This window comes from Pinus tabuliformis, chromosome 6 (genome assembly GCF_031772625.1).
Source record: "Pinus tabuliformis cultivar Carrire ecotype Pingquan chromosome 6, CPIR1, whole genome shotgun sequence".
Taxonomy (NCBI): Eukaryota; Viridiplantae; Streptophyta; class Pinopsida; order Pinales; family Pinaceae; genus Pinus; species Pinus tabuliformis.
In genome coordinates this window covers 30,572,741-30,598,660 of record NC_142292.1, presented here as the reverse complement: position 1 = coordinate 30,598,660, position 25,920 = coordinate 30,572,741, and the positions used below count along the sequence as shown (strand labels likewise).

General features: G+C 39.3%; 1 protein-coding gene across 1 annotated transcript in view; it reads right to left on the bottom strand.

Annotated features, from left to right (window-relative positions):
• LOC149257062 (uncharacterized) overlaps window positions 1-25,920 on the bottom strand; it is a 233,047-nt gene that overhangs the window by 131,020 nt on the left and 76,107 nt on the right. The window contains exons 3-4 of the mRNA XM_089369038.1: window positions 3,816-3,875; window positions 2,793-2,907 (exon numbers count right to left, since the gene is read on the bottom strand). Coding sequence (XP_089225164.1) covers window positions 2,793-2,907; window positions 3,816-3,875 — 175 coding nt within the window. The remainder of the gene's footprint in view (window positions 1-2,792; window positions 2,908-3,815; window positions 3,876-25,920) is intronic.

Here is a 25,920-nt window from a genome sequence, read left to right as displayed (position 1 = left end):
GGCCTCAAGTTCTACAAGTCGACCTCAAAAGGATCTTCGAACCACTATAAATACGCAACTAGTCGACCTCATTTTCTCATCCAATCAAGCAAGTTTGATTTGCAGTTGCAAGAGGAAATAAGAAGTGCGAAATACCAAGAAGAAGGTGCAAAAAGGCTAGTGAAGAATGAGGAACCCTAGCGAAGAAGTTAAAGACTATTTTCTCTCTTTTCACCCACAAGTGCAAGGTTTTGAAGCTACAGAAAGTCCAAAATTGCATATTTGAAGAAGGGTCGAAGTTCTGAAGCAGTAGGGCCGAAGGTCCGAAATTATGAACTTGATGCAATTTTGTTGTTGTTTGACCTAAGTTGATTTTTGGAGTTTCATAAATCTTCTTGAGAGGTTGGCTTGGTGGATTGGAGAAGGTTCTTTGTCTAGGTCTAAGGTCTTAAATTGTCACATTTTGTTTGAAACTACTAGAGGAAGAGTTTGACTGGGCTTTCCCCTTCATAGGGGTTTTACCCTAGCTGAGTGCCTATATCTTCATGCTTTTCATTTGATGATTGCCTGATGAGAAGGATACAAAAGAAGAACATAAAGAAGGTTTAATAAGAATACAAGAATATCACAAGTAATTGTCAACATAAGAAAATCTTTCTACCTTTCCTCCTTTGTGCACCGGTCATTGAGCCACTCGCACTGCAAAGAAAATCACTCTGTCTCTCTCATGATGACTCACTCACACACTTGTGCTCTTTGTTGTGTCTTCACCTCCCTCGCTAGCCTCCATTTATAATCTTCATTGAGTCCAAATCAATAACCCCAATCTCCCTCTAGAAACATATTGAATCTTCCTTCTAGAAACATCTTGGAGATCACTGGTTGAGATTATTTCTAAGTCACTTTAATTAAATTATTTATCTTAGAAAATAACACAATAGTCCACAATAATTAATTGACTTTAATTATTGCACTTTTCCTAAGTTAAAGTTAGGAAAGAAGACATAAATCACTAGGAGAGGCAAAGAATGCCTTCCACGTGCCAAGACACCAAGCATTTGTAGAAGACCTTCCGATGCTACTCACATCAACATTTACTTCATGTATAAATAGCGCCCTCTTTTGGACTTTGTTTAAGTTCCACTTTCGCTTCTCAAATCTTACGAAAATTATATTGGATTTTCACTAGGATTGGATCTCAACTTCACTCAAACATTTTCATTGCCTGTATTACTATCTCCATCAATCCGTTGCAGCAAGGATTTACCCTCACTTGGTTTGTTCTTTCCTTTTGCTTGTTTTCGCCTCTTTGTCACCCTTTGTTACTTGGATTTGAGAGTTTGCCTTGAGGATTTTCTCTTTGATTCTTCAATCCCATCTTCAGGGAGAATAACCAGCACCGGCAGCACAGCAAGATCACCTCATTACCGAGGGTCAGTTATATCTATCATCTAGTAGCATTGTGGAGGCATTTTTTAGGTACAAGTATGAGGGCATCGGCAGTAGCATGAACTGCAGTGGGAACACAACCTTTTGGCTGGCTTCATTAAGTATTGCAGCCCTCTCCTTGGTCCAGGTGTGCTCCTTCTCTTTTGCCTTTCTTTTTGTGGTATTTTGCTTATTTCCTGTTTCATCAGCTAGTTTTCTTTTCTTCCATACATTAGAACTGTGGCTCATCAAGAAGCCTCATAAACCTAAACGAAATACAACATAAAATCAACCAAACCCTTTGGAGAACATTAAATCAAAATTTAATAAGTAGCCTACTGGCCTAACTTCCCTCAACATCCCCCTCTTTTGTTCCCGGTTGCCTTAAAGAACCAGGTGGTGACACAACCCCCTTCCTCCTCCACTCCCTTCAATCAGTAGTGAAGCACCCCCTATCTTGTAGCACAGTGCTTCACTCTAACAGCTGTGCTACAGTCTTGTAGATGAACAATAAAGGTACTTAAGGAATTTCAAAATCTTTTTGAGAGAACTTTTAATCTGCATGGTTAATCATTATGACTATCAAGGCCCAAGATGGTTATTCTCAAAGACTGAGGAGTTAGTTTATAAAATGCAAAGGAAGCAAGCAAGATCTGGTACATCCTACTGGCAGAAGTGTAAGATTTGTTGTTTAGAGTCAACATATAGAGAAGACCAGTGCTTTAATTTTCTAGTTCTATTTGTACTATTGATTTTAATAGCAATTGTAGTTTTGTGAGTGAACTGGTCTTTGAGAAAGACTAGCCTATAAGGTTTTTCTACTGCTGCATTACAGGGATAGATCTCCAGTATCTCTGTACATCTTCTGCAAATTATTATAATCCCAAGGTGTTAGCTCAGGTTGTTGAGAATGTTTCTGGGCATTTAGCTACATTGTGCAGGCAGGTGCCCAGTTAGAATCCCCCTGGCTTATACACACTAGTTTAAGCCAACTGGTTTACAGGGATGCCATCCACGAATGTGAGGAAGCATCCCCTGGGTTTCCCCACAAGGTTTTCCTTGGGAAAAAATATTCTTCAAATTATTGAATTTTTTGACTTGTTTCTGTCAAAAAAAAGAAAAATTTTAAATGATTCAACAATTAGTTAATCACAAGGTTGTGATATAATAAAAACAATTGGTGAGTCTTTCTCAAAACAAAAAGCAGCTGAGCTAAACAATTCATGTTGTATACTCAAACCAATCTGTTGATTGTAAGTGCTTGGAAGGATAGAGTGAATTCTCCTAAGCATACTTTCAATCAATATTCAAAACTTGTAGTTTAAAGTAAATAATGTTAAGAGAAGAGAACCCTGTTTGAACATTACCACATTAAATGCACTCACCAAGTCCAATAGCTTGGAATTTATGATTTTGAGAAATGTTTCTATGCGTCAACTGTGTGAGTGCAAAATACAACCCAGCCACATCAAGAAATCCAATGAATGCCTTCAACAACTCCTGCAAAACAAAAGCCAGATTTTTTCAAGAAATTTATGGTTTAGGTATCCATAGAGTGACTAATCATGGACTAGGATTTCATTTCTGCAGGTTTTTAGCATCTCTTTTAAAGTTCAATCAAAATCCAAAAATAATTTCACGTCAAAAGTAAAAGTAAAAAAGTGACCCCAAATGCAAGAACAAGCAATTATTGTTGATTGGTAACATTTAAATCATGTACATACAAGAAGGAATCCAAAAACATTTGTGAAATATGGAAACACGGCAGATTATGACGTGATTTTTATGAGATAGATTAATTTCAGAGATAGTCATACAAAAGAGATGGTACAGGAATAATATGGACAACGGTATTGAAGCAAATGACCTAGGCAGAATGGAATCACTACAGTTCTCTTGAAAATAACCTGCCAATGGCAGGGTTGTTGATAGAACACTGGTAATTTGGTTGCATGTCTCTTTGGAGGAAAACATTCATACATCACACAGTGGTTAGGCTTACATGTACTGGACTTTGGCATGTCAGGCCAGATAAAAAATTTAAAACATCAATTTCTTTTATCGTTCTGAGTATGCTAAGACCTATTTGAATGTGAGAACCCCTAAGAGGAGTTCATATTCATGAATGGTGTAGGAAGATAAAGAGAACAAGAGAAGACAACAATAAAAGAGATGAATCAAACACAGAAGAAGAATTGATTAGATCCATTTCACAACAGTTCTCTCTTTTGTAGCACAACATTTCTGGTTATTATAATCAACAAGAATTTTCATATCCATCTTGACTAAAACTCAGTAGTATAAACCAGAAGCTAAAGCAAATCCAGACCACTTTTTATTTCTACCTGCATGATTAAATAAATTGCAATTTTAGTAAGCGATGCACAAAAAAGTAAAGTAAATACTACCTGATATGGATCAAAGCTGTCATTATCTGAAACTTGGAGGAAGGTTGCAAGGCACACAAGCTGCACAAAAAACACAAACGTGTCTGTTTCAGAAAGGCACTTGTACCCTACAGAAAAACATAATCCAAGAACTGAACTTTTGAATTTTCATATCCTTAAAGCCCATCTTCTCTCCATCATCTAACATGCCAACAGTGCAGCCTAGCAATACTGCAAAACACAATAAATACATGGTAATTTCACATGGATACATTTCCATCTTGTGCATCCTAAACAACTACGAATGTAATAGAGAACATATTCCGATTGTTATATTATACTGTCTAACCACACAGTATAACCCAAGCCAAAAAAGGGTGACTCCAGAGTCCAGAATGGTATGGTATTTCTTCATCTTGCTTATGTTTTCAAGTAACCACACAAGCAACCAGCCTGAATAGTCACACAGATGCACACTCCAAAGAAATAATTCTGAAAGCATCTAGAATTTACGATTCTTATCAGCTATTAAGTTTTTCTTGTGCTCTGAAAATTGTTTAGGATAGTAGCAACTCCTTTTTCAGGCAGGACTCCGTGAGGTGCACTTTGGTAAGTCAGGCATTAATGGTGCAAAGGAAGTCTTTTGTCTATGTTAGTTCTGTTGCAGGTTAGATTTAAACTTTAGAATAGAAAGTGCTTGTATTTCACTCAAATAAAGCCTTCTTTGCAGCCACGAGTTGGTCATCAAATCATATTCTATATCGTAATCTATTCTAAATTTAATGGCCTGTTCAATGTAAGTGTTATAAGTTTAAACATATTATGGAGTCATATTATTGAAACGTCATAATGTACTTTTGAAGTGGATTGTAAGTTAGGTCAATAGGATAGTAGGGAGTACTAATCAGTTGAGTGAATGAATGTATTCCCCAACCATCACATGATCCTCTATTTCTTTAGAGAGGCACCCTTATCTTGATTTGAGTTATCATCAGGGATGGAGGTGTTAAAATTGTATATTGTGTTCTTAGAAATTTAGGGTGCAGATATATACACAATGGTGGAGAGGAAAGGTAAAGATTAAAATTTATTATTAGTATGCCATATAAATGGAAATTAAATTTTATGGCACTTCGTGTTGGAAATGTAACTAGTTTCAGTCTTCATAATTGTTATTGTACTCATTTCAATATGTATATCTTATGTAACAAACAAAAGAAGAAAGAAAAATTATTATTTTAAAGCATGGGTTTCATGCTTCTTATTGATGGTCTTCTAGGTAAAAGCATGTTCTTCATGCTTCTAGGGTTTGTTAGGTCATAAGATTTATTGTCATGAGTCAAGAGAATCAACATCATGATTATAAGACCCTTCCGAACAAGATATACCTTGTAAAAGAATTTATTTTGAGTCTAGAAGGTCTTGGAAACCTCCAAAGTACAAATCAGCCTAAAAGAGCAAATTCGGCCTTTTGGAAAGGGTATAAATACAAGCAACTTCGACCTCATTTAACACACTCACTCACACAAGTTCGATCTCTCAAGAAATAGTTCGATCTGAAGTTGGGGAGATCAAGAAGGCTAGAGTGAAGATCAAGGAAGCAAAAGAAGTCTTGGAGATTTGTTTTTGGGCTCTATCTCTCTCACACATGCGAAGTATTAGGGTTTCTACAGCTTCAAGGAAAGTCGAAATTGCAGGTTCGAATTGCAGGAGATCAAGTTGCAAAAACAAGTTGCTAGAAGAGCGAATATTCTAATGTAGCTTCATTGACCATGGGAGACATTGTCTTGCTCAAAGGAGGACCTCTTGAAGAATTGTCTTGTGCCAGAATTAGGGTTTTGTAGCAGATACAGGATCAAAGTTGCAAGACGAAGTTGCAGGATCGAAGCTGGGGGTCGAAGTTGTAGCCAGGCACTGGCTGATGTAGGATTGAACATCGTTGCTCTAATCTACTTGGAAGAGCTTCTTGGAGGGCTGACTTGGTACTTGGAGGAGGACTTGGTCTAGGGTTTGGGTCTTGGTTGTCTCATTTGAAGCAGATTCTATAAGAAGAAAAGAGATTTTATGGGTTTTCACTTTAGAGGGGTTTTGCCCTGACTTGGAGGCTAATTTAGGTTTCTACTGCCTTTACTATTCTGCTCTTGATAATTGTTTGATGAAGAAGATCTAATTAAAAAAACAAAAAGATAAATAAAGTTCACAAGCAATTATTAAAGTTAAGGAAAATCTAAATTAATAACTGCCATATTGCATTTTCCAACACTTCTAAGTGGCTATGGTGATTTAAATTTTAACCACCTAGACCCAAACCTCCACATTTAACTCTACATTGGTCATAGGTCACTAACAAACAGAGGCACAATTACACAAATGGTGTTGAAAATGGTTGTTATTGATGTCAAAGGCAGTCCTGAAGAAAGGGAAAGTTACATAATCAATTGGCATTTTACGAAACCTTTCCAGTGATAAGTGGTACGCCCCCTAACTCTTAATGATGAAGAGAAATGAATCTTGTAATTATATACATGAATCAACTAAAGTCAACCTCAAGTTGGCCCTATCATTAAGGCCTAACCAAATCAAATTCTTGTGGTGACAAGTTGGCCCCTAGACCCCCACAGTTTAGTATAAACATGCCACTTATGTAGCTTATTCGGTGGAAAAACTCATGTATTGTTCAAGGAATAAAGTCTAAAGTGACCAGAAGATCAAAGCTAAGGAAAAGGGTTGAGCTGAGATGCTGAAAAGGAAATATGTGGCAAATCCGAGCTAAAGGAGGATCATTTTCTATTATTATGTGTTAACTCTTGTGGGTATTGACCAATGATATGTTAGATTTTGTAGCTCGGGCAGGTGTTCTAGTCTCAGGAGGTGTCATTGAGGCTAAGAGCACAAAAAAATAAAATATCTCCAAGCCCAACAAAAAATTCTAAGGGAAAGTGTCTTAATTATATTATTAATCAATTTTTAACGGTTTTTCTAAGTAAAACTTATGGAAAAGGTTAATTAATCAGTATTAATTGAGACAAGTCAATTTCTCTCTAGTCTAGAAAAGGTACTTGATAGAGTCAAGATGATCTTAGCCATCGATCAGAATTAGATCTTGGTCCTTGAATTGTCAACATAAGATTATAAGAGGAAATCAATGGGCATCCTGGAGATCAAGGAACAAAGGCACAGTGGTAGCGTGGGGTTTGACACCAGTGAGGGTTTCAACAATGATTGAGCAAGAAGCATTTTCCAGAGTTATTCTTCATTTGAGAGACTTCCAGCTTCAGAGTGTGTTTCGTTGGCCAATTTATTTTTCTGCAAAGAAGGTCGAGTTATTTTCTGGAGCAAGTGCAAGTTTGATGGAGGAGGTGTGAGTTCTCCAGGAGGCAGTGCGAATTGCTTGAAAGATAGATCAAGATTCCAAGGCAAATCGAGTTCTAGAAGGCCGCACATGTCACTAGTGCGAGTTGCCAGAAATCATACAAGTTGTCAGAGAGTTAGTGTGAATTACCAGTTTACCAGTGCGATTTGTAGGGAGGCAGTGCACATTGCAAGAAAGGGGTCGAAGGATTAGAAGGTGCAAAATCCCCTCCAAAGGGGTTTCAAGTCATCACATCATCAATAATCATCAAGAGAAGAGCAACATCCATCAAGAAGGTAACATCATCTCTTGGGTACACTTGATCTCTACGCAACATCCAAGGTCCTTAAGCTAAGGGAGGGTCTCAACAACTATGCCAAGTCAATCTCAAGGTCAATGTCCCTCAATAGGCGCCTAACATCCTCTATTAAGCTACTCTAATTCATCATCAAATTGGTTAGTAGACATCATCCATGAAGTATTAGAGAAGCATCATACCATGCCTTAAGGGATCTTGGTTGCATCTAGAAGAATCATGTAACACATACTCAAGAAATTAAGTGTGATCAACATCATGGGTACAAGAACCATAAGAGCATCAAGGTGAACCATATTCAATGTCAAAGCCATCAAAGTACTTCACATAAGTATCATCTTCAAATGTCTTACTAGCTTATGATTATATACAAGTTATCATACTTAGGTACAAGAGGGTCATCACATGACCCTATTAGTTGCTTCCAACGATATGAGGAGGAACAGTTCCTCGGCCAACCCATGCAAACGATTGGTGCAAGTGATAGGTATTATGGCTTGGGGTTTACTTCATGGAAAGTATCATATTCTTATGCTAGGTTATGTAAAATCATTGTACATAGGCACTTTTGTAGAGGGAGCACGTAGTTGCTTGAGTTACGTTCCCTTGCCTTTGTTTTTCTAAGCCCCCGTATTTTCCTTTTTCTTCATTTGATATGGCTCATTTAACAATCTTTATTGAGTTATCATGTAATAATAATGATATAACCCCCTTTAATGATGGACAGTTCATTGCTTCATCAAGGTCGAGATGTTCTTTGAGAGTTCCTTTTACTTTGATAGATGTGAAATGCATGGAACTCTTGGGGACATGTCGCTACATAAGAGGGGGTAGAGTTCAAGCTATAATTGCCTTTTGATTGCTTTACATCCCTTGCCATTATTTTGCAATTTAAACATTTGCCTTATGCTTTTTATTTTCTTACAATTGCATCAACCCTAGGTATTACCAACTCCTTCTTCTCATATGACACGACCAACAGAGAACCAATACGAGTGACTAACAACACCTAACCAAAAGATGGGATAATCAAATGAGGGAAATGGTGACAAGTGTTAGGTATGAGTAACATGGAACACTACCATCGTCAATTCCTCCTTTATGTGCCCCTCGTAAAAGACGAAAGAAAAACGCTAAGGAAGGTCACACTGGACAAGGGGAAAATGATAACCACCTAGGTGAAATAAGGGAACAAGTACAAAACCAATAGCAGTCTATAATACCCATGATCCGTTCTAGAATGCTTTAAACATTAAAGGGAGGCACTTGATAGCAAAAATGGTTAATGTGCCTCACAAAAGATGACCCGCCTTTATCAGATGAATGGGCTAGACCAATGAATGTATGGATCGAAGAATGGGTGAGAAGCATTCAAGGTTGGCTATCTATGGATTATGTAGGGGCTATTAGCTACCAAACTGCACCATAGGAGAAAACTATTTCTTCTAGGGTTACCCAGCATGTGGATGGGTAACAAGCACAATACCAGTCATATGGGATCCCATAGAAAAGGAGAATTAGATCATGGAATGACAAACCCTAAAACCTCAGGATATGTTGGTTACAATACTACCAAGTGTTTTAATCATTTTACCATGGTTAATAGGCTCCCTCTATTTCTAGGTCCAGGGTTATCAATATTTTCAAGATGCCTAATTGTAGAGTTAATATTAGATATCCACAATTCATAGTAGACAAGATGATAATAGTCTTTAATAGGGTTTTGGAATAAACTCAAGCTATATGAGATATTGTTTTGCTTTTTGTTACTAGATTATGTTGCAAGATATAGATTGGATGGTAAATAGTTGACAAGTTTTTGTCAAGGCTCTCAAGAAAAAATTGATTATAGATGGAACTATTACACACTTGTATATGTTTGCATTTCAACAGTAATATAAGTTTTATCTTTCATTTACCAAAAAAATTAAGCATCTATTTGTTCCTTTAATTACTCAAACTTAACTCTTGTTCACCTAGACACATGCTAAAAAACATAGAAGTGAAAGTTGAACTCAAGAAACTGCCAACATAGACCCTATTTACTTCCCATTGCTTTAGACTTCTGCACAATCCGTCCATTTCATTATTGTTGTAGAAATTTTTGGTTATGTCGTAGCCCTCCCCACTTTCAGTTGTTTTGCACATGGTTTAATGCCCACAAGAGTTCTCCATAACCAATAAATCATTTCTGGAAATTCCACCTAGACATTAGATTATTAGACTATTTTTAAATATTTCCTAAGTCTGAACTTAGGAAAAGGGGTTAATTAATCAGTATTAGTTGAGAAAAGTGTGAATCATCTAGAAACTCACACAGATCAATACAAAAATAATCTCAGCCATCAAGTATGTTTTAATCTTGGCCATTGGAGTCCCAACTAGACAAATGTTGCAATTATCGTTATCGGGATATTATCCGCAAGGAAAAACTCAGGAAAAAATCGGAGAACAATCGGGAAAAAATCGTAAAATACAGAAATATTCTTTTTTTCAATTATTTTAATATCTAAAGCATCTACAACATAAAATAAATACATTGGCACATAAATATGACAAAAGAACTAATATATAAGATGTGTAATATCATTTCTAATGCTACATCACACATAACAGTGAATCATGTCCTGAAAGCGCGATTAAATCGCGCTTTTTTCCCCGCGCCGATTTAATCGCGCTTTTTACACGAAAAAATTGGCCATTTTTTTGCCCATTTTTTCCGAAAAAAGTGCGCTTTTTCCGAAAAAAGCGCGCTATTTTAAAAAAAGCACGATTTTTTCCGAAAAAAGCACGGGGTTGCCGGGACAGCACGATTTTATAAAAAAAAAATTGGTTTTTCATTTGGTCATTTAGGTTTTTTCATGCAATTTTTTTTTAAAGAAACAAATAATTTTTGAGTGGGGCAGCTTAATGATCAAGTCTAGGCCCTAGTATGGATATGCTATTCATGGTAATGTTAAATTCTTAAATTTTTAACATTACCATGAAATGACTCAGGATGTTTGAGAGTGGTTCCAGCGTCATTGGATTTCATATGGAGAAAGTAGAATTTTAGATTTCATTTAAAATCCAGCAGACTTATCAGTTTTTCAGGATTTCAGGATTGGGAGATTGTAATGTTTCCAGGTGACACCACCTGCTCGGGCTACCCCTGCCACCAGTAGAGGACGTGGTCTACCTCCTATAGCTCCTACTTCTAATTCTTCAGCTTCTAGAGCACATCAGACTCGACTGCCATCTCCACCAGCACAGGCACCAGCGTCTACATCTAGAGGGAAAGGGAAAGCTGTGGCATTTTCTCGCAAGAGGGGCAGAGGAAATCAATAGGATTAGACCTCATTTTATTGTATATGACATTATGACATGATGAGATACATTATCATATTTTTTGTTGATATTTTGAGGCTGAGTTGGGACTCGGGAGTCAGGACTTACTATTCAGGACATGATTCAATGTTATGTGTGATTTTAGCGCTAGAAATGATATTAAACATCTTATATATTAGTTTTTTTATCATATTTATGTGTCAATGTATTTATTTTATGTTGTAGATGGTTTAGATATTAAAAAAAATGAAAAAAAAAATGAATATTTTTGTACCAAACGATTTTTTCCCGCTTTTTTCCGATTTTTTCCCGATTTTTCCGATTTTTTTTATTCGTTCCCCGTGCCGATTTAATCCCGCTCGCGCTTTTCACAACATTGGTCCTAAATAGTAAGTCCTGACTCCTGAGTCCCAACTCAGCCCCAAAATATCAACAAAAAATATAATAATGTATCTCATATCATGAGCCATAATGTCATATACAATGAAATGAACCAAATAACTAAAGTCTAATAGACTAATACTACTAATTTCCTCTGCCCCTCTTGCGAGAAAATGCAATAGCTTTCCCTTTCCCTCTGGATGTAAATGTCGGTGGAGTTGGCAGTGGACTCTGTTGTGCTCTAGAAGCTGAAGAACTAGGAGCTATAGGAGGTAGACCACATCCTCTACTGGTGGCAGGGGTAGCCCGGGTAGGTGGTGTCACCTCCTCCTCATGTTGTTCCTCCTCCTCCTCCTCCCCCTCTACGCCTTCCACTACCTCCTGCTCTAACCAATCATTGGCAGACTCCATGAGAGGCCTCTCGGCCTCAACCCTCCATGCAGCAGTGGTGTCAATCCCATCCAATGAGATGGCCTCCATATCAGGTATCCTCTCAAGTTGCCTCACCCATAATCAAAGATTGTAGTAGACGTAGACCATGTCATTAACTCGCTAGGACTCCAACCTGTACAAAGATCATGAAATAATAATTATAAAAAAAATATTGTTTAATGAATTCAAAAAATTAATTGGAAATTTGCAATATTTTAAGTTTTAAGTTTAACCTGTTGCGCTTCTTGTTGTGTATTTTTTCAAATACACTCCAGTTGCGCTCGCATCCTGAGGAGCTACATGTTTGGCTAAGGATTCGAATGGCAAGCTTTTGCAGAAGGGGTACCCTAGAACCATATATTCTCCACCATGCATCTACAACAAAATTACAAATAAAATTTTAAATAAACATAAGAAAAAAAATGAAATTTGAAAGTTGAAGCAAAGTATGAAGTTATGAACTTGAAGAAACAATGAAATTTGAAACGAACTAAAAAATATTTGGCATTTTAGTCGTTCTATCAGTCACAGCCATCTCAAAGCTAAATGTGCCACCTGCCATCTTGTATGTCTCCATTTCTTTGGAGATTTATGTACGTTCTACTGGAGATCGCACCATCCTCTGAACACAGGTTAAGAATCCATCCATGACCTCAACATCAAATATGAACCCACATGGGTAATAAATTGCGGGGTTCAGGTAGATCCCTGCAAGATGAATGGAATGATGGAGTGTGTTGTTCCATCATTCATCAATCACTTCCCATAGGGGGAGTTGTTTTTGAAACCCCTCATCTCCCTTATCATCATAGTAGGCCCAAATGGATTCTTTGGCCCTGTCCATGGCCTCATACAAATAGCCCATTGCGGGCTTCTCACCATCAACTAATCAAAGAACCTTTACCAAAGGTTCAGTAACGGTGCACACCCCCCGCACTCCCGCCCAAAAGTTTTCCTGGTATGAAACTAACCTGCATATGGCCTCTCCCTCTGATTTGCGGCTCATTGTCAAAGCACGCCACTCCTCTGAAAGAAACATTCTTTTCACATCCCACATAGAAATCAAGAGGGATTGAAGAGATGTGAAACTGGTGGCAAACCATGTAATGGCGGTTCACACCAACTCCTTGTTGTTGGTGAATTTTCTCATCAAGCTAAGCACATATGTATGATTATATATAAATTTTGTAATGCTTTTTGATGAGTCAACAATATCTTTGACAAAGGAAATTTTTCCTATGTCCTCCAACATCAAATCAATACAATGTGCAACACAAGGTGTCCAAAATAAAGTAGGATGCCTCTCCATAAGCATCCTGCCAGCAGCAACATAATTTGCAGCATTGTTCGTTATGACTTAGACAACATGTTCTGCACCCACCTCCAAAATAAACACATCCAACAAATCACATAAAGTTTTTGCATCTTTGATATGTGAAGATGCATCAATAGATTTCATAAACATTGTCCCCTTGGGACAACTAACCAAGAAGTTTATAAGGGTTCTCCCCTTTTGGTCAGTCTAACCATCTGACATCACAGTGCATCCTGTTTGTGCCCATGATGCCCTAAACTCCTCCAATCTTTTGGTGCAGCCAACCTTTTCATTTTGAATAATCCGGCCTCTAAGGTCATCATAAGAAGGGATTTTGTACCCTGGGCCCATAATTGCGGGGGAGCGCCCCCCCCCCCCCCCCCCCCGAACCCGCTCCCAAATCGTGCTCCGGGCGGGGCGGCTCAGGAGTGTTGTAGGGAGCGGTCGCTCCGTCGCTCCCGGAGCGAAATTTTAAGCCCAGGAGCGATCGAGGAGCGATCGCTCCCGATTGCTCCCGAGCATTAAAAAATCGCTCCGAGAGCGTTTCGAGCGGCGCCGAAAGCGATCCGGCAGAAAATAAAAAATAAATAAAATAAAAAATAAAAATTCGCGGACCTCAAAAAAAATTAAATTAAAAATAAAATAAAAATAAAAATTGTTTTAAAAGCCCAATGGGCCTAAAAAAACTTCATTATCACTTCATTGAGTTAAGTTTGTTGGAGAGCAAGAGCAAAGGAGCAAGGAAAAACGAGGAGCAAGTGCCGAGGAGCGAGGAGCAAGCCTGCAGAGGTAAATAACTTAGTAATTTAGTTAGTTTAGTTAGTTTAATTTAGTTAGGTAGTAATTTAGTTAATTTAATTTAGTTTATTGAGTTTAAAAGTCATGAATTTAAATTAAATTAATTAATCCCAATAAATTAAATTAATTTGCAGATTCAAGAATCAAAACCCTACAAACATCAAACACCATGGACCTGGCTATATTTCTTGGCATTTTCCTCTTCTTGGTCCCTTTTATGGTTATTATGGTGCTGGAGAGTAGGAAATGGAGGGGCCAAACTGAAGAGGGGGATGAAGAAGCTCGAGAAAGTCGAATTGGTGAAAAACGCGGTGAGGAGGAGCTGGAGGAGGGTGAACATGACCCTCAAAAAACTAAACAAGACCAAACCCCATTGTGGAAATATGTTAACAGGGCTGAAACAGGAAGAGGGGGTGGAACCACTAAATTTCATTGCCCCATTGCAACAATGATTACACAAGTTCATACACCCGTGCTAGAAGACACCTCTGCGGGAAAAGGCCATGGAATGGAGACAAACAAATAGGACTCAAAACTTGTACAGCGGTGTCAGCAGCGGATAGAGCCAAATACATAAGGGAAGAGGAGGAAGCCCAATACAAATCAAAAAAATCAAGGGGTTTCTTTGAACCAAGCTCACAATCACAAAGAACTCCTTCAGCATCCTCCCAAGGCAGTGGATATGGAGGCACAGGGTCATCATCTTTAAGGCGTAGAACCATATCAGATTTCCTTGATGAGGGGTGTAGGAATGATGTGGATTCAAAGGTTTACAGGTTTCTCTATGCATGTGGGATACCATTCAATGTTCTTCGCTCACCTTACTGGCACGAAATGGTTTCTGCCATAAATGATGCCCCTAAAGGATACAAGAGCCCTGGGTATGACAAGGCAAGAACCGTTGGCCTTGATCATGAAAAAGCAAAAATATCACATTCTTTGAATAGAATGACATGTTCTTGGACTGACCATGGGGTGTCCATTGTATCTGATGGATGGACAAATGTAAAAGGCAAGCCATTGATAAGTGTTCTTGCTGTGTCTGATAGTGGTCCCATCTTTCTAACTGCACATGATTACTCAGACAAGTTCAAGACCGCCATCAACATTGCAGAAGCATTACTTGAAACAATTGACCATATTGGGCCATACAATGTCATCCAAGTCATCACTGATAATGCTCCTAATTGTAGGGCAACGGGAGCAATTATTGAGGATAAATACCCCAACATATTTTGGTCTGGATGTTTGGTTCCCACATTGAACCTTCTGTTGCATGATATTGTCAAGAACAAAAAGGAACAATACCAATGGATTGGTGATTTGTACAAGAAAGGCAAACAAATAATAAAATTTATTACAAATCATAGCAATACCCATGGCCTTCTCCGCAGTCACTCGAGATTGGAGTTGTTGAAGATTGCGAAGACCAGATTTGGTAGCTATTACCTCACCTTCAGGCGCATTTTGAAGGTAAGAGAGTCATTGGCTAGCATGGTATCAAGTCCACATTGGCAGGTATTAAAGGAAAGGGCTACAAATGCAGCTGACAGGGGAGGTTTTGAAATGGTGGAGAAAGCCGCTATAGATGGTCAGTTTTGGACAAGTGTGAGGCAAGTATTGGATTTCACCAAGCCCATTTATCACATGATTCGATTTGCAGATACAGACAAACCAGTGATTGGCGAGGTGTATGAGCAGATGGATACCATGTTGGGGCAAATAAAAGATATTGTTCATAACAGAGATCCCGACTTGTACAAACTGATTCACGATTGTGTGTGTGAACGGTGGAATAGACTTAATCTTCCACTACATTGCTTGGCGTATATCCTTACGCCAAAATACTACTCTACATCTTGGTTGGGCCAACCTGCAGCAGGGGGTGGGGTTAGGACCAAACCCCATTTAGATCCAGAGGTTACTAGAGGATATTTGGAAGCATTAGAAAGGTTGGTACCTGACAGGGAGGAATGTGCAGCTGTGCGCCTTGAAATAGGCAGATACTTCAGTGGCACTGGTTTATATGGTAACTTCCATGCAATGAACGACAAAGATAGATTTGATACTCTTACATGGTGGGAAACATATGGCGGCCAGGGACTTTTGCCAAAATTGGCAAAAAAAGTTCTTTCACAGGTTGTAAATACTTCTTCTGCAGAGAGGTGTTGGAGCACCTACAGCTACATACATAATGTGAAAAGAAACAGACTCAATGAAAACCGAGCAGAAAGCTTGGTTTATGTGCACTACAACTTGAGGTTGTTGAGTCATTACTGTGATCGGGCTTATGAGGATCCCACATATAAAATTTGGGAAAATCACATAGAGGATGACAATTTGGAGGATGGCATTGTACATATTGAAGAACTGGAAGAGGAACTTGTAAGGGATGAAGATGAAGCAGCTGCAGCAGCCATGCCACCTCCACCTCCACCTCCACCATCCAGTAGCAGTGCTCGAGGTCCGAGTCTTGTTCCTTTGCTGTCGCCACCTCCATCTACACCCTCACGTGGAGGTTCTAGTTCTGGTCGTCGGTCTGTGCGGGAAACTCCTAGAAGACCACCACGACCTGCTTATACTCCTGGAGACTCTCGTGGCAAGGGCCACATGTAGATTTACAGTTTACTTGTCTTTTTTAGTTTCTATTAGACTTTAGTTTTCATAACTGTTGAGTTTTGAGTCCTTAACTCTTGACTCTTGACTCTTTCATATCATAATGATATTTTTTGTAAACAATATATCACTGTGACAATGAAAATTTGAAGTTTGAAGTTGGGCCTTGGCAATTATAACTAATTGGTAATGATTGTGAATTATGAATATGATGCTTCGTGAAAGACTAAAGTTGTTTCATTTCATTTCATTATTCATGTTTCATTTTATAAATTTATAACATTTCATATCATGTTAACAGTTAGAAGTTAGGACTTAGAAATATCTAAGATATTACTTCTTGTAATGGTTAAACTTAGCTTACAAGTACAACTTTGGTGATCAATGATGATAAATGTTATTGAATTTTCAATTTTGAAAGATTGAAGTTGAAACTTTAAGATTGAATTTGATGAATCATGATTCATGAGACTCAATATGTTGCAGTTGTAATATGTATTTTACTAACTTGTGGACATGGTTGATGACGATTATAATTTCTAGATGATTGATGTGATATGGTTCAATGATCAATCTATGTTTTTTTATGTTTTTTATGTCTAATTCATCATTCTACATGTTTTTGTTGACATATATGTATCAAAAATTAAAAAATTAAAAAATATATATATATTTTTAAAAAATCGCTCTCGGATTCGCTCCCAAACCGGGAGCTTCTGAAAAAGGTCGCTCCCGCTCCCGCTCCCAAGCAACATTGCCTAGGCCAATAGTTGCAATAGCATCAACAGCAGGCTGGAAAAATGGATTATCCCTTGCAACGCTGAAAGAAATATCACTCCAAAGGAGAAATTTGGCCAAAAACTTGTCAGCTTGTTCTTTCTCAGTTTTTTTAAGCATTGAAGTGATATATGGTTGTGACCCAAGCGTGGTTCTAGGAACAAAAAATGATGAGGTAGCTACCGGACTGGTTGTAGATATTGATGCTGAAGTAGAATCAGTGCCACTTCCTTGTTCACCTGAGCCTAACACCCTCTTTACTAGTTGCTTCTTCATTTCTGCTTTGGCCTCTTTCTTGTGCTCTAATTCTTCCAATGATCTCATGGCTCTTCGAAAGATTTCTGGATTTGTATTTTCGCAAGACCCTACACAAATCCAGGGATTTGTGCAAAGTGATACTTCAATCTATAAACCCCCCCGACATATGATGCCCACACAACTTGTAACTCAAGTTTATTCTATCAAACCCTCCATCAGGTTCACCAAATTCCCAGAGAGAGTCCAATTTCCTTGGCATGTTTGTAACTTGGTTGAACTCTTGACTCTTGAGTTTTAAATTTGTAAGATGAAGTTTGAACTTTGAACTTTGAAGTTGAATGGTGAACCTATGGCAAAATAAGGATTGCAAGTTACAAAATTTTAAAAAAAATTACATACATGAGTAACATGACAAAACACATTGAATTTTTGACAATTTAACAAACAAAAACACCATCAAATCAACTCAAAAATATTTGATAAACAATGGGTTATCCAAACCCAACCAAAAAAAAACAAAAAAAACCAAAACAAAACACATAAATTTGGTGCCCATACCGGTTTGTCAGAGAAAATTGATCCTCTCCTCCTCAGCTCTCAATCCACCAGGGTTTTTGAGTCATTTTTCTCCTCCAATCAACTCCCAATCGACCAAGGTTTTTCTCCTAGGTCACTCCCAATCCACCGCTGCCGATGTCTGTCCAAATGAATCAAAAAAATTCGGTTTTGGTGTTATAAACCCGCTGCCTGCCGACCCAGCAATAACAACGCTATCGAATCACGATTTTTTCGTTTTTATCGCGATTTTTTGCGGCAAAAATACGTTTAAAAATCGGGCGATAATATCGTTAAATTATAAAAATCACGATAATCCGATAATATCGCGATTTTTGCATCACTGAACTGGACATTATAAGAGGAGGTCAATGGCAGATGGAGTACACTGTACAGACACTTGAGATCGATTTCCTTAGGCAGTTCGATTTTCCATAGAGCAGCAGTTTTCCAGAAGAGTACGAGCCAGAGAAGGGAAGCAGAGATGGAGAGGAGCAGAGACAGCGAGTTCGAAGGAAGTCTTCCAGATCCGGAGAGTCAGCAGCAAAAGGGTCATATTTCCCAGAGAAGTTGCACAAAAGCAGCATATATAGCTTCAGAGGGAGACTAATTTTGCTAAAGGGAAAAGAAATCCAATTGTTGTTGGCTTGGAAATTCTCCAGGAGGCCAAACGAATTTCTCCCAGAGGCAGATTCAACCAAGAGGTCATTTTTCCAGTGGTTCCGGGCTTAGCAAGTTGGGGTTTGGGCAAGCACAGCGAAGAGGTTGTACAACTGGCTAGTTTGGTCAATTGTTGCAGCAGGATCAGGCGTGGTGTTGAGGTATTTTCCTCATAGATATTGTGGTCAATTTATTTTGTTGATTGGATTGCCCATCGGACATCCATAGATTGTACTCAGAATTTCTCACCGCTGCTTAATAATTAAAATCCTTAATTGTTGCACCGGTTTTCCCAAGTTGGGTTTTTCCAGGGACATTTGTTCACAAACAAGTGTGTCAATTTTTATGTGTGCTAGCATATTTCTCAGTGTCCAACGCTATTATTTTCCGCATTATTTTTGTGAAGATTGCACTGTGTTTATTTTGTTGTTTCTATAGCAATAAACTGCTAATTTAATTAACAGTTAGAAGAAATAATTCTAGTTGCTGCAATAGGATTTCAGTAGTGAAATTTTCACATGGTATCAGAGCGAGATTGATCAGGGGGGAAGCTCATAGGTGAAATGCAAAAATCGTCCAAATTCAGAGGGAGTCTGGCAGCACGATTTCCAAATTTGCGCAGAGCTGGCTTAACAGATCAAGCTACTGGGCAAAGAGTTCGATTTTTCCAGTACAGGTGGCAGGAAAAATTAATAGAGTCCAGGAGCAGTTCCAAGAGGCAGTAGTGAAGCTGGGACATAATTCTGGTGAAGCAAATCAGTATTCTCGCTGAGCAGATTCCTTGCTTGGGCGCAGAAGGGTTTTGCAATAGTTTGCACTAGCAGAATCAGCGTCGAGTGGAAGAGAAAGGCGCACACAGAGAAATTCTCTCATAGGGTTTCTAGCCTAGAAACCTGATTTTCCCAGTTGCTGACAACAATTGTTGCAAGCAGTTTTTCTCACTCCGGAAGGGAGTGCGAATAGAAGATTCAACAGCCAAGCAAAGGAGAGGGAGATTTTCGATCAAATTCAAGATGGCCACAACTGGGCTTAGATATCAAGACGCGTTCGATGGAGCCTCCAACTTTGTCATATGGAAGGCTAGGATGTCCTTCCTTTTGGATGAATATGGCCTGAAAGCCTATGTAGATAACGTGGTGGCAGTTCCCCAAGATGCAGATTAGCTGAAGGTGTACAGGAAGGAGATGGTGAAGGTGAATTGGTTGATCTTGGATGGAATTTGAGACCATGTAGTCTTGCATATATCTGGCAAGAATATTGCCAAGGAGATGTGGGACGCTCTCGTCCAGCTATATCAGAACACTTCCGAGCAACGAAAGATGTTCCTGCAAGAGAAGCTGAGGAGCATCAGAATTGAGAAGGGTGAAGGCATAGATGCTTTCCTCACTAGGATTCAAGAGCTCCATGATCAGCATGCAGTTGTTGGGGAGTCACCTCAACCAATAGACCTTGTATGAATGGCACTGAACAGTGTCTCAGAGAAGTGACAAGTCTTTGTCCAAAGTATTTTGGAGGGAGACAACTTGCCAAGATGGGACAAGATGTGGTCAGACCTACAGCAGGAGGAGATAAGGTGAGCTCTATTGAAGAGCACTATCAGCAGAAGCAACAACAAGGGTGTGAAAGGTGAGAAGGAAGAGGATAATGTGGCCCTAGCATCAAAGGGTCCCAGTTAGGGACAAGGGGAGAAGAAGAAGAAGAAGTACCTATCTAAAGTCAAGTTCTTCAGGTGTGGCGAGTTTGGCCACTACAATACCCAGCATCATCTCAAGAAGAAGGCAAGCAAGAGAAGCGGGACCAAGCGGCAATATCTACAAAGATAAACAAGTTGTTCTCCAGGTTGGAGGAAGATTTTTCCATGTTAGCAGCTATAACTCCAAGAGTGAGGTGGGACGATATGTAGCTATAGGCCCAGAGCAACACAAAGTTTGGACAGGGTCCATTGAAGTGTCCTCCTCATGGATCATTACCTTGCTACATGGGCCCAAAGTACTCAGTACCAAGATGGATCAATGTTTGTTGATGTAGTCAGATTCCAAAGTGATTTATGCAGTCAAGTGCTGAGGAGCACAGAGCAGTGTTGACAGCAGAGTAGGAGGCTCAATGCAGAGTCAGCAGCAGCGCATATTCTTCAGTGGACAGTGTAGAAACTAGTAACAGTCAGATACTCAGGAAGGAGATACAGCACAAAGGCACAATTGATTCAGTATTTTGGATGCTTCTTAGTTGCAGTAGTTGCAGTTGCAACAGCAACAGATGAGAGATAATTGTAGTGAAAACGCAGAGTTGGCAGCAGCACAGCAATGTCAGCAGCAGCAAAGATACAATATCAAAGTTGTGCAGTGGTTGGTGGGTAGTGGTAGGCAGTCACAATGGCCAGACATCAGTGGTGTGACAAAGGGTGGTACAGAGACAAGGTGTTGTAGCAGTAGTGCAGCACTAGAACACCTTCCTCGCTAAGAGGGAGTGTTAGATTTTATAGCATCGAAGGTGTTCTAGTCTTGAAGCTTTGTGGAGAGGCTAAAACACAAGAGTTCTCCATAATCCAGAAATCATTTCTAGAAATTCCACCTAGAAGTGTTTCAATTAGATTATTGGCCTATTTTTAAATATTTCCTAAGTCTAAACTTAGGAAAAGGGATTAATTAATCAGTTAATTGAGAAATGTGTAAATCATCTAGAAACTCACACAAATCAATCCAGAAATAATCTCAGCCATCAATTATGTTCCAATCTTAGTCGTTGGAGTCCTAACTAGAGATTATCAGAGGAGGTCGATGGATAGATGGAGAACAAACACTTGAGATCGATTTCCTTGGGCAGTTCGATTTTCCATAAAGCAGCAGCAGTTTGCCGTAAGAGTTCGAGCCAGAGAAGGGAAGCAGAGACAAAGAGGGGCAGACACAGTGAGTCTAGAGGAAGTCTTCCAGATCCCGAGAGTCAACAGCAGAAGGGTCGTATTTCCCAGAGAAGTTGCACAAAAGCAACGTAGATAGCTTGAGAGGGAGATCGATTTTGCTGAAGGGAAGAGAAATTATGTTGTTGTTGGTCCATAAATTCTCCAGGAGGCCAAGTGAATTTCTCCCAAATGCAGAGTTAGTCAGGACATCATTTTTTCAACAATTCCGGGCTTAGCGAGTTGGGGTATGTGCAAGCACAACGCAAAGGTTGTACGACTGGCTAGTTTGGTCAATTGTCAAAGCAAGATTAGGTGTGGTGTTGAGGTATTTGCCTCACACATATTTTGGCCAATTTATTTTGGTAATTGGATGATTGTCAGTCGAGCATCCATAGATTGTACTCAAAATTTCTCACTGCGGCTTAATAATTAAAACACTCAGTGGTTGCACCAGTTTTCCCAAGTTTGGTTTTTCCAGGGACATTTGTCCAAAAATAAGTGTGTCAATTTTTATGTGTGCTAGCATATTTCTAGCACTATTATTTTCGCAGTATTTTTGTGAAGATTGCAGTGTGTTTATTTTGTTGTTGTTGTAGCTTTAAACTGCTAATTTAATTAACAGTTAGAAGAAATAATTCCAGTTGATGCAATAGGATTTCAACAATGAAAATTTCGCAATGTTAAGCTGATATATAAACTGAATACAAATTTAAAGAAACATTGCAGGACTAGCTCTATTGTTTGTTCACTTTGCAGCTGATATAAAACATTTAACAAGCATATACATAAATTTAGAGATAGTGTTTTTGGTCAATATCTGACCCTGGAAAAACCCACAAGGGGAAAACTAGTCTAGAAGAGGATTTATATTATGCTTTTCTCAGGAAAATTTACACAGCAATAATTACACTTCAAGTACTTATCTCTCCCTTGAAGTTTGTGCCCAACTTCCTAGAAAAGTGAGCCATTGACTGAAAGTGCCACTTCAACAATCTCTGCCTTCCTTGAACCGTGTAACACTATCAGCAACCCTCAGCCTTGATTTTTGTGTCACTGCCTAGAATATCCTCCTCAGAACTTGAGCCACTACACAACATTAAATGTTCTAGGAAATCGTGCATGCAACCAGCAAACTCTGCCTTGTACTATGTGCCTGTTAGACCCTCCTTGAATTTCAGGCCTGATATTTCCTTAATCTCAACACTGGAACACACCTTATGACACGGGTTTGTTTCTCTGTTGTCATACCTTAAACTCGGGTCTGATATCTTCCTTAAACAGTAGAGCTGGACCTGTATCCTTGCCTGAAAATTCGGGCCTGATGGGTAACTTCTCCTTGTTGTAAGTTCTCCTCACCTTGAGAAAATCTCCTCTTCTCCTTACTCTCCTCTTCAACACTTCACTTGAAAGAAATGAGAGCTCCTTTGCCTTTTTTCCCTTTTTATTCGCTCATAACAATGAGACAACCCTAACCCTTTGATCTATGGCTGAGATTAGATCTCAGCTCTCATAGATCAATGGTGGAGATAGAATCTTCACTTGACCCCCTTTTTCATGTGTCCCCCTCATTAATGAGTCTCCCTAGTCACCTTAATATGCTTTTGTACCTTGTACCCTTTTCACATAAAGTCAACTTAAAAATTTAAAATCATAAATTGACTCTAATAAAATAAAGTACATAGTAATAAAGTACCTCATAAAGTGACTTTTAAGTCACGACTTTAATAACTCATAATGTCACTTACTAAAAAGGTGTTCTCATGTGTTTTCCTAGGCAAAAAGGTTAAAGCACTAGGAAACACCTCCTTGGTACCTTTTCTCAACACTCCCTCTTACTGAGGAAGGTGTTTCTCACCACTCCCAACTTGTCTCTAAGATACACATGCTTGCCCCTTGGCAATGACTTGGTGAGAATGTCTGCAACCTACTCCTAAGTGGATGTATACTCAAGCTTCACTGCTCCTCTCTGAACCCAATCCCAAATGAAGTGGTACCAGATCTCTATGTGCTTTGACCGGTCATGAAATGCGTTTAATACAACTCTTATTATCACAGTATATCGTAGTCGATCTCAACCTCTGACCAAATAAGCTACACAACAACTTGCGAAGCCAAATAGACTCTCAACTAGCCTGACTGGATGCAATGTACTCAGCCTTTGTGGAATTCAATGCCACTAATCTCTATTTCCTGCTACACCACAACACCATTGTCGAACCCAACCTATAACAACATCTGAAAGTACTCTTCCAGTCACTAGCACTGCCAACCCAATCTGAGTCTACACAACTTGTCAACCTGACTCCATCCCCCTAGAAATAGTCCAATCCATAGTCCACTGTGCCCTGTAAGTAACGTAATACATGTTTCGCAGCCACCCAGTGTACCCTCCTAGGCTCCAACATAAATTGACACAATGTGTTGACTACAAAACAAATATTTGGCCTAGTGTTGACCAAATACATCAACGAACCGATCAGCTGACAATACATAGCAAGGTTCACCAACTTGGAATCTGACGCATGCAGCTTCTTACAGTTGGTGATCATCAGATCCATAGGCCTACAATCCTCCATACGAAATCTCCTCAGTATGTCCCTTGCAAATCTGCCCAGGCCCACGAAGATATACCCATCCTCCTATCAAACCTCCAACCCAAAAAAGTAGTGCATCAATCCCATATCGGTTATGTCAAACTCTAAAGCAAACGGTGTTGAATGAGTCTCACCTCTCCTATAATAAACAAATCATCCACATACAAAACCAAAATGTGTGGATCCTCACCAACAATGATCAAATATAGGTTCAGAATCCAGATATGTCTCACTCTTCTGGAAACCCATCTACTACAAGCATCAATCCTCTCGTAACATGCTCTTGGCACCTGCTTAAGTCCATATAAGGATTTCTTAAGCCTACACACATGAGACTCTCTCCCATGCACCTCAAAGCCTTGTGGTTGTTCAATGTACACCTCCTCTTGTATGACCCCATTGAGAAAGGCGGTCTTCACATCCATCTAGTGAATCTTCCACCCCATCTCAGTTGTTATGGAGATCACTGCTCTAATAGAGGTATAACAAGCAACTAGTGTGAAACCCCTGTGCCACCAATCTCACTTTGAACTTCTCCATGTTGCAATCTACGGCATGTTTGATCTTGTAGCCACATGGAAGTCACCATTAACTTCCCCTCAAGTCTCGACACTATCTCCCACACATCATTCTTCATGATAGAGGCATACTCCACCATGGCATCCCTCCAAAACTGTTGACTCGTAGCTATCTGGCTCAGTCTCCACAACATCCGCCACATATCCACCTAACCTATCTAGTGGTCTGCTCTCCCTAACTGACCACTTGGGTCTCCCCACTGTCTCATGTGCTTCCTTCAGGGTCTCATGAAGCCATCTTGGCTTCCTCTTCCCTGAAGTAGCCTCCTCAACTGGTATGGGAAAATCCTCCCCTGGAGCCTCTCCTCCTGATGAGGATGCCCCTCCTGTGGTCTGTGGTGAACCTGTACTTTGAGATCTAGTGACCGATGATCCTGAACACTGTGATCTTGTCAACCTAGAAATCGGTGATCGTCCTGACCCTAGTGTACCTCCTGAAGATCCTGATACCTACAGTGTGGCCCCTTGTTGAGGAGCTTGTTGCTCTACCCGATCATCCTCCCTCAACCTCCTCAAGGCTCTCTCCTCCTCAAATCTCACATCCCTCCTCAAGACAACTTTCCTCTACGCAAGAATGTATATGTGGTAGGCCTTGAAAGTCTCACTGTAACCCACAAGAATACCCTTCTCTGCAGTGGGTTCCAACTTCATCCTCTTCGCCTCAGGGACGTGAATATGTAAGGCACCCAAAATCCCTGATGTGCCCAATATCATGTTGAAATTCTAAAGTTCTATGTTATAACTATTACTTCATCCAATAACTTCTTTAATCTGCAATATTAGTTAAGCAATTGTAGATAGAACATAAACAAAATACACAATAGAAGATAGCCAAGAACTCAATAAGACCCAGTGAAATTAGGTCCAATGACCAGGGCAAAACCCACAAAGGGGAAACCCAACCAAATTCTTCTTCTATTAGAAAACAATTGTTCAGTAGAGATACAAAATACGATGAGAGAGAAGAAGTTCACCCAAATCTGAAGAAGATCTTTGATAGCAGTAGTTGATGCAAACACTAAATTACTTTGGCTCACCAAGTTCTGCTCTTACTCTTCAAGACTCTCTCTCTCTCAATTCTTCTCTAGTCTCTCTAATTCTCTCTTTCTCAAGTCTGTACTCTCCTTTCACAATGCACAGGTGAGTAGTAGATAAGATGAGAGGCACAAATATATAGGAAGAGCAAGGAGGTCGAATTCATTAAGTAACTCCCATGCCTTGAGGAGAAGTTACATATGCCAAAATAGGAGTGTAACTTATGTCATAAA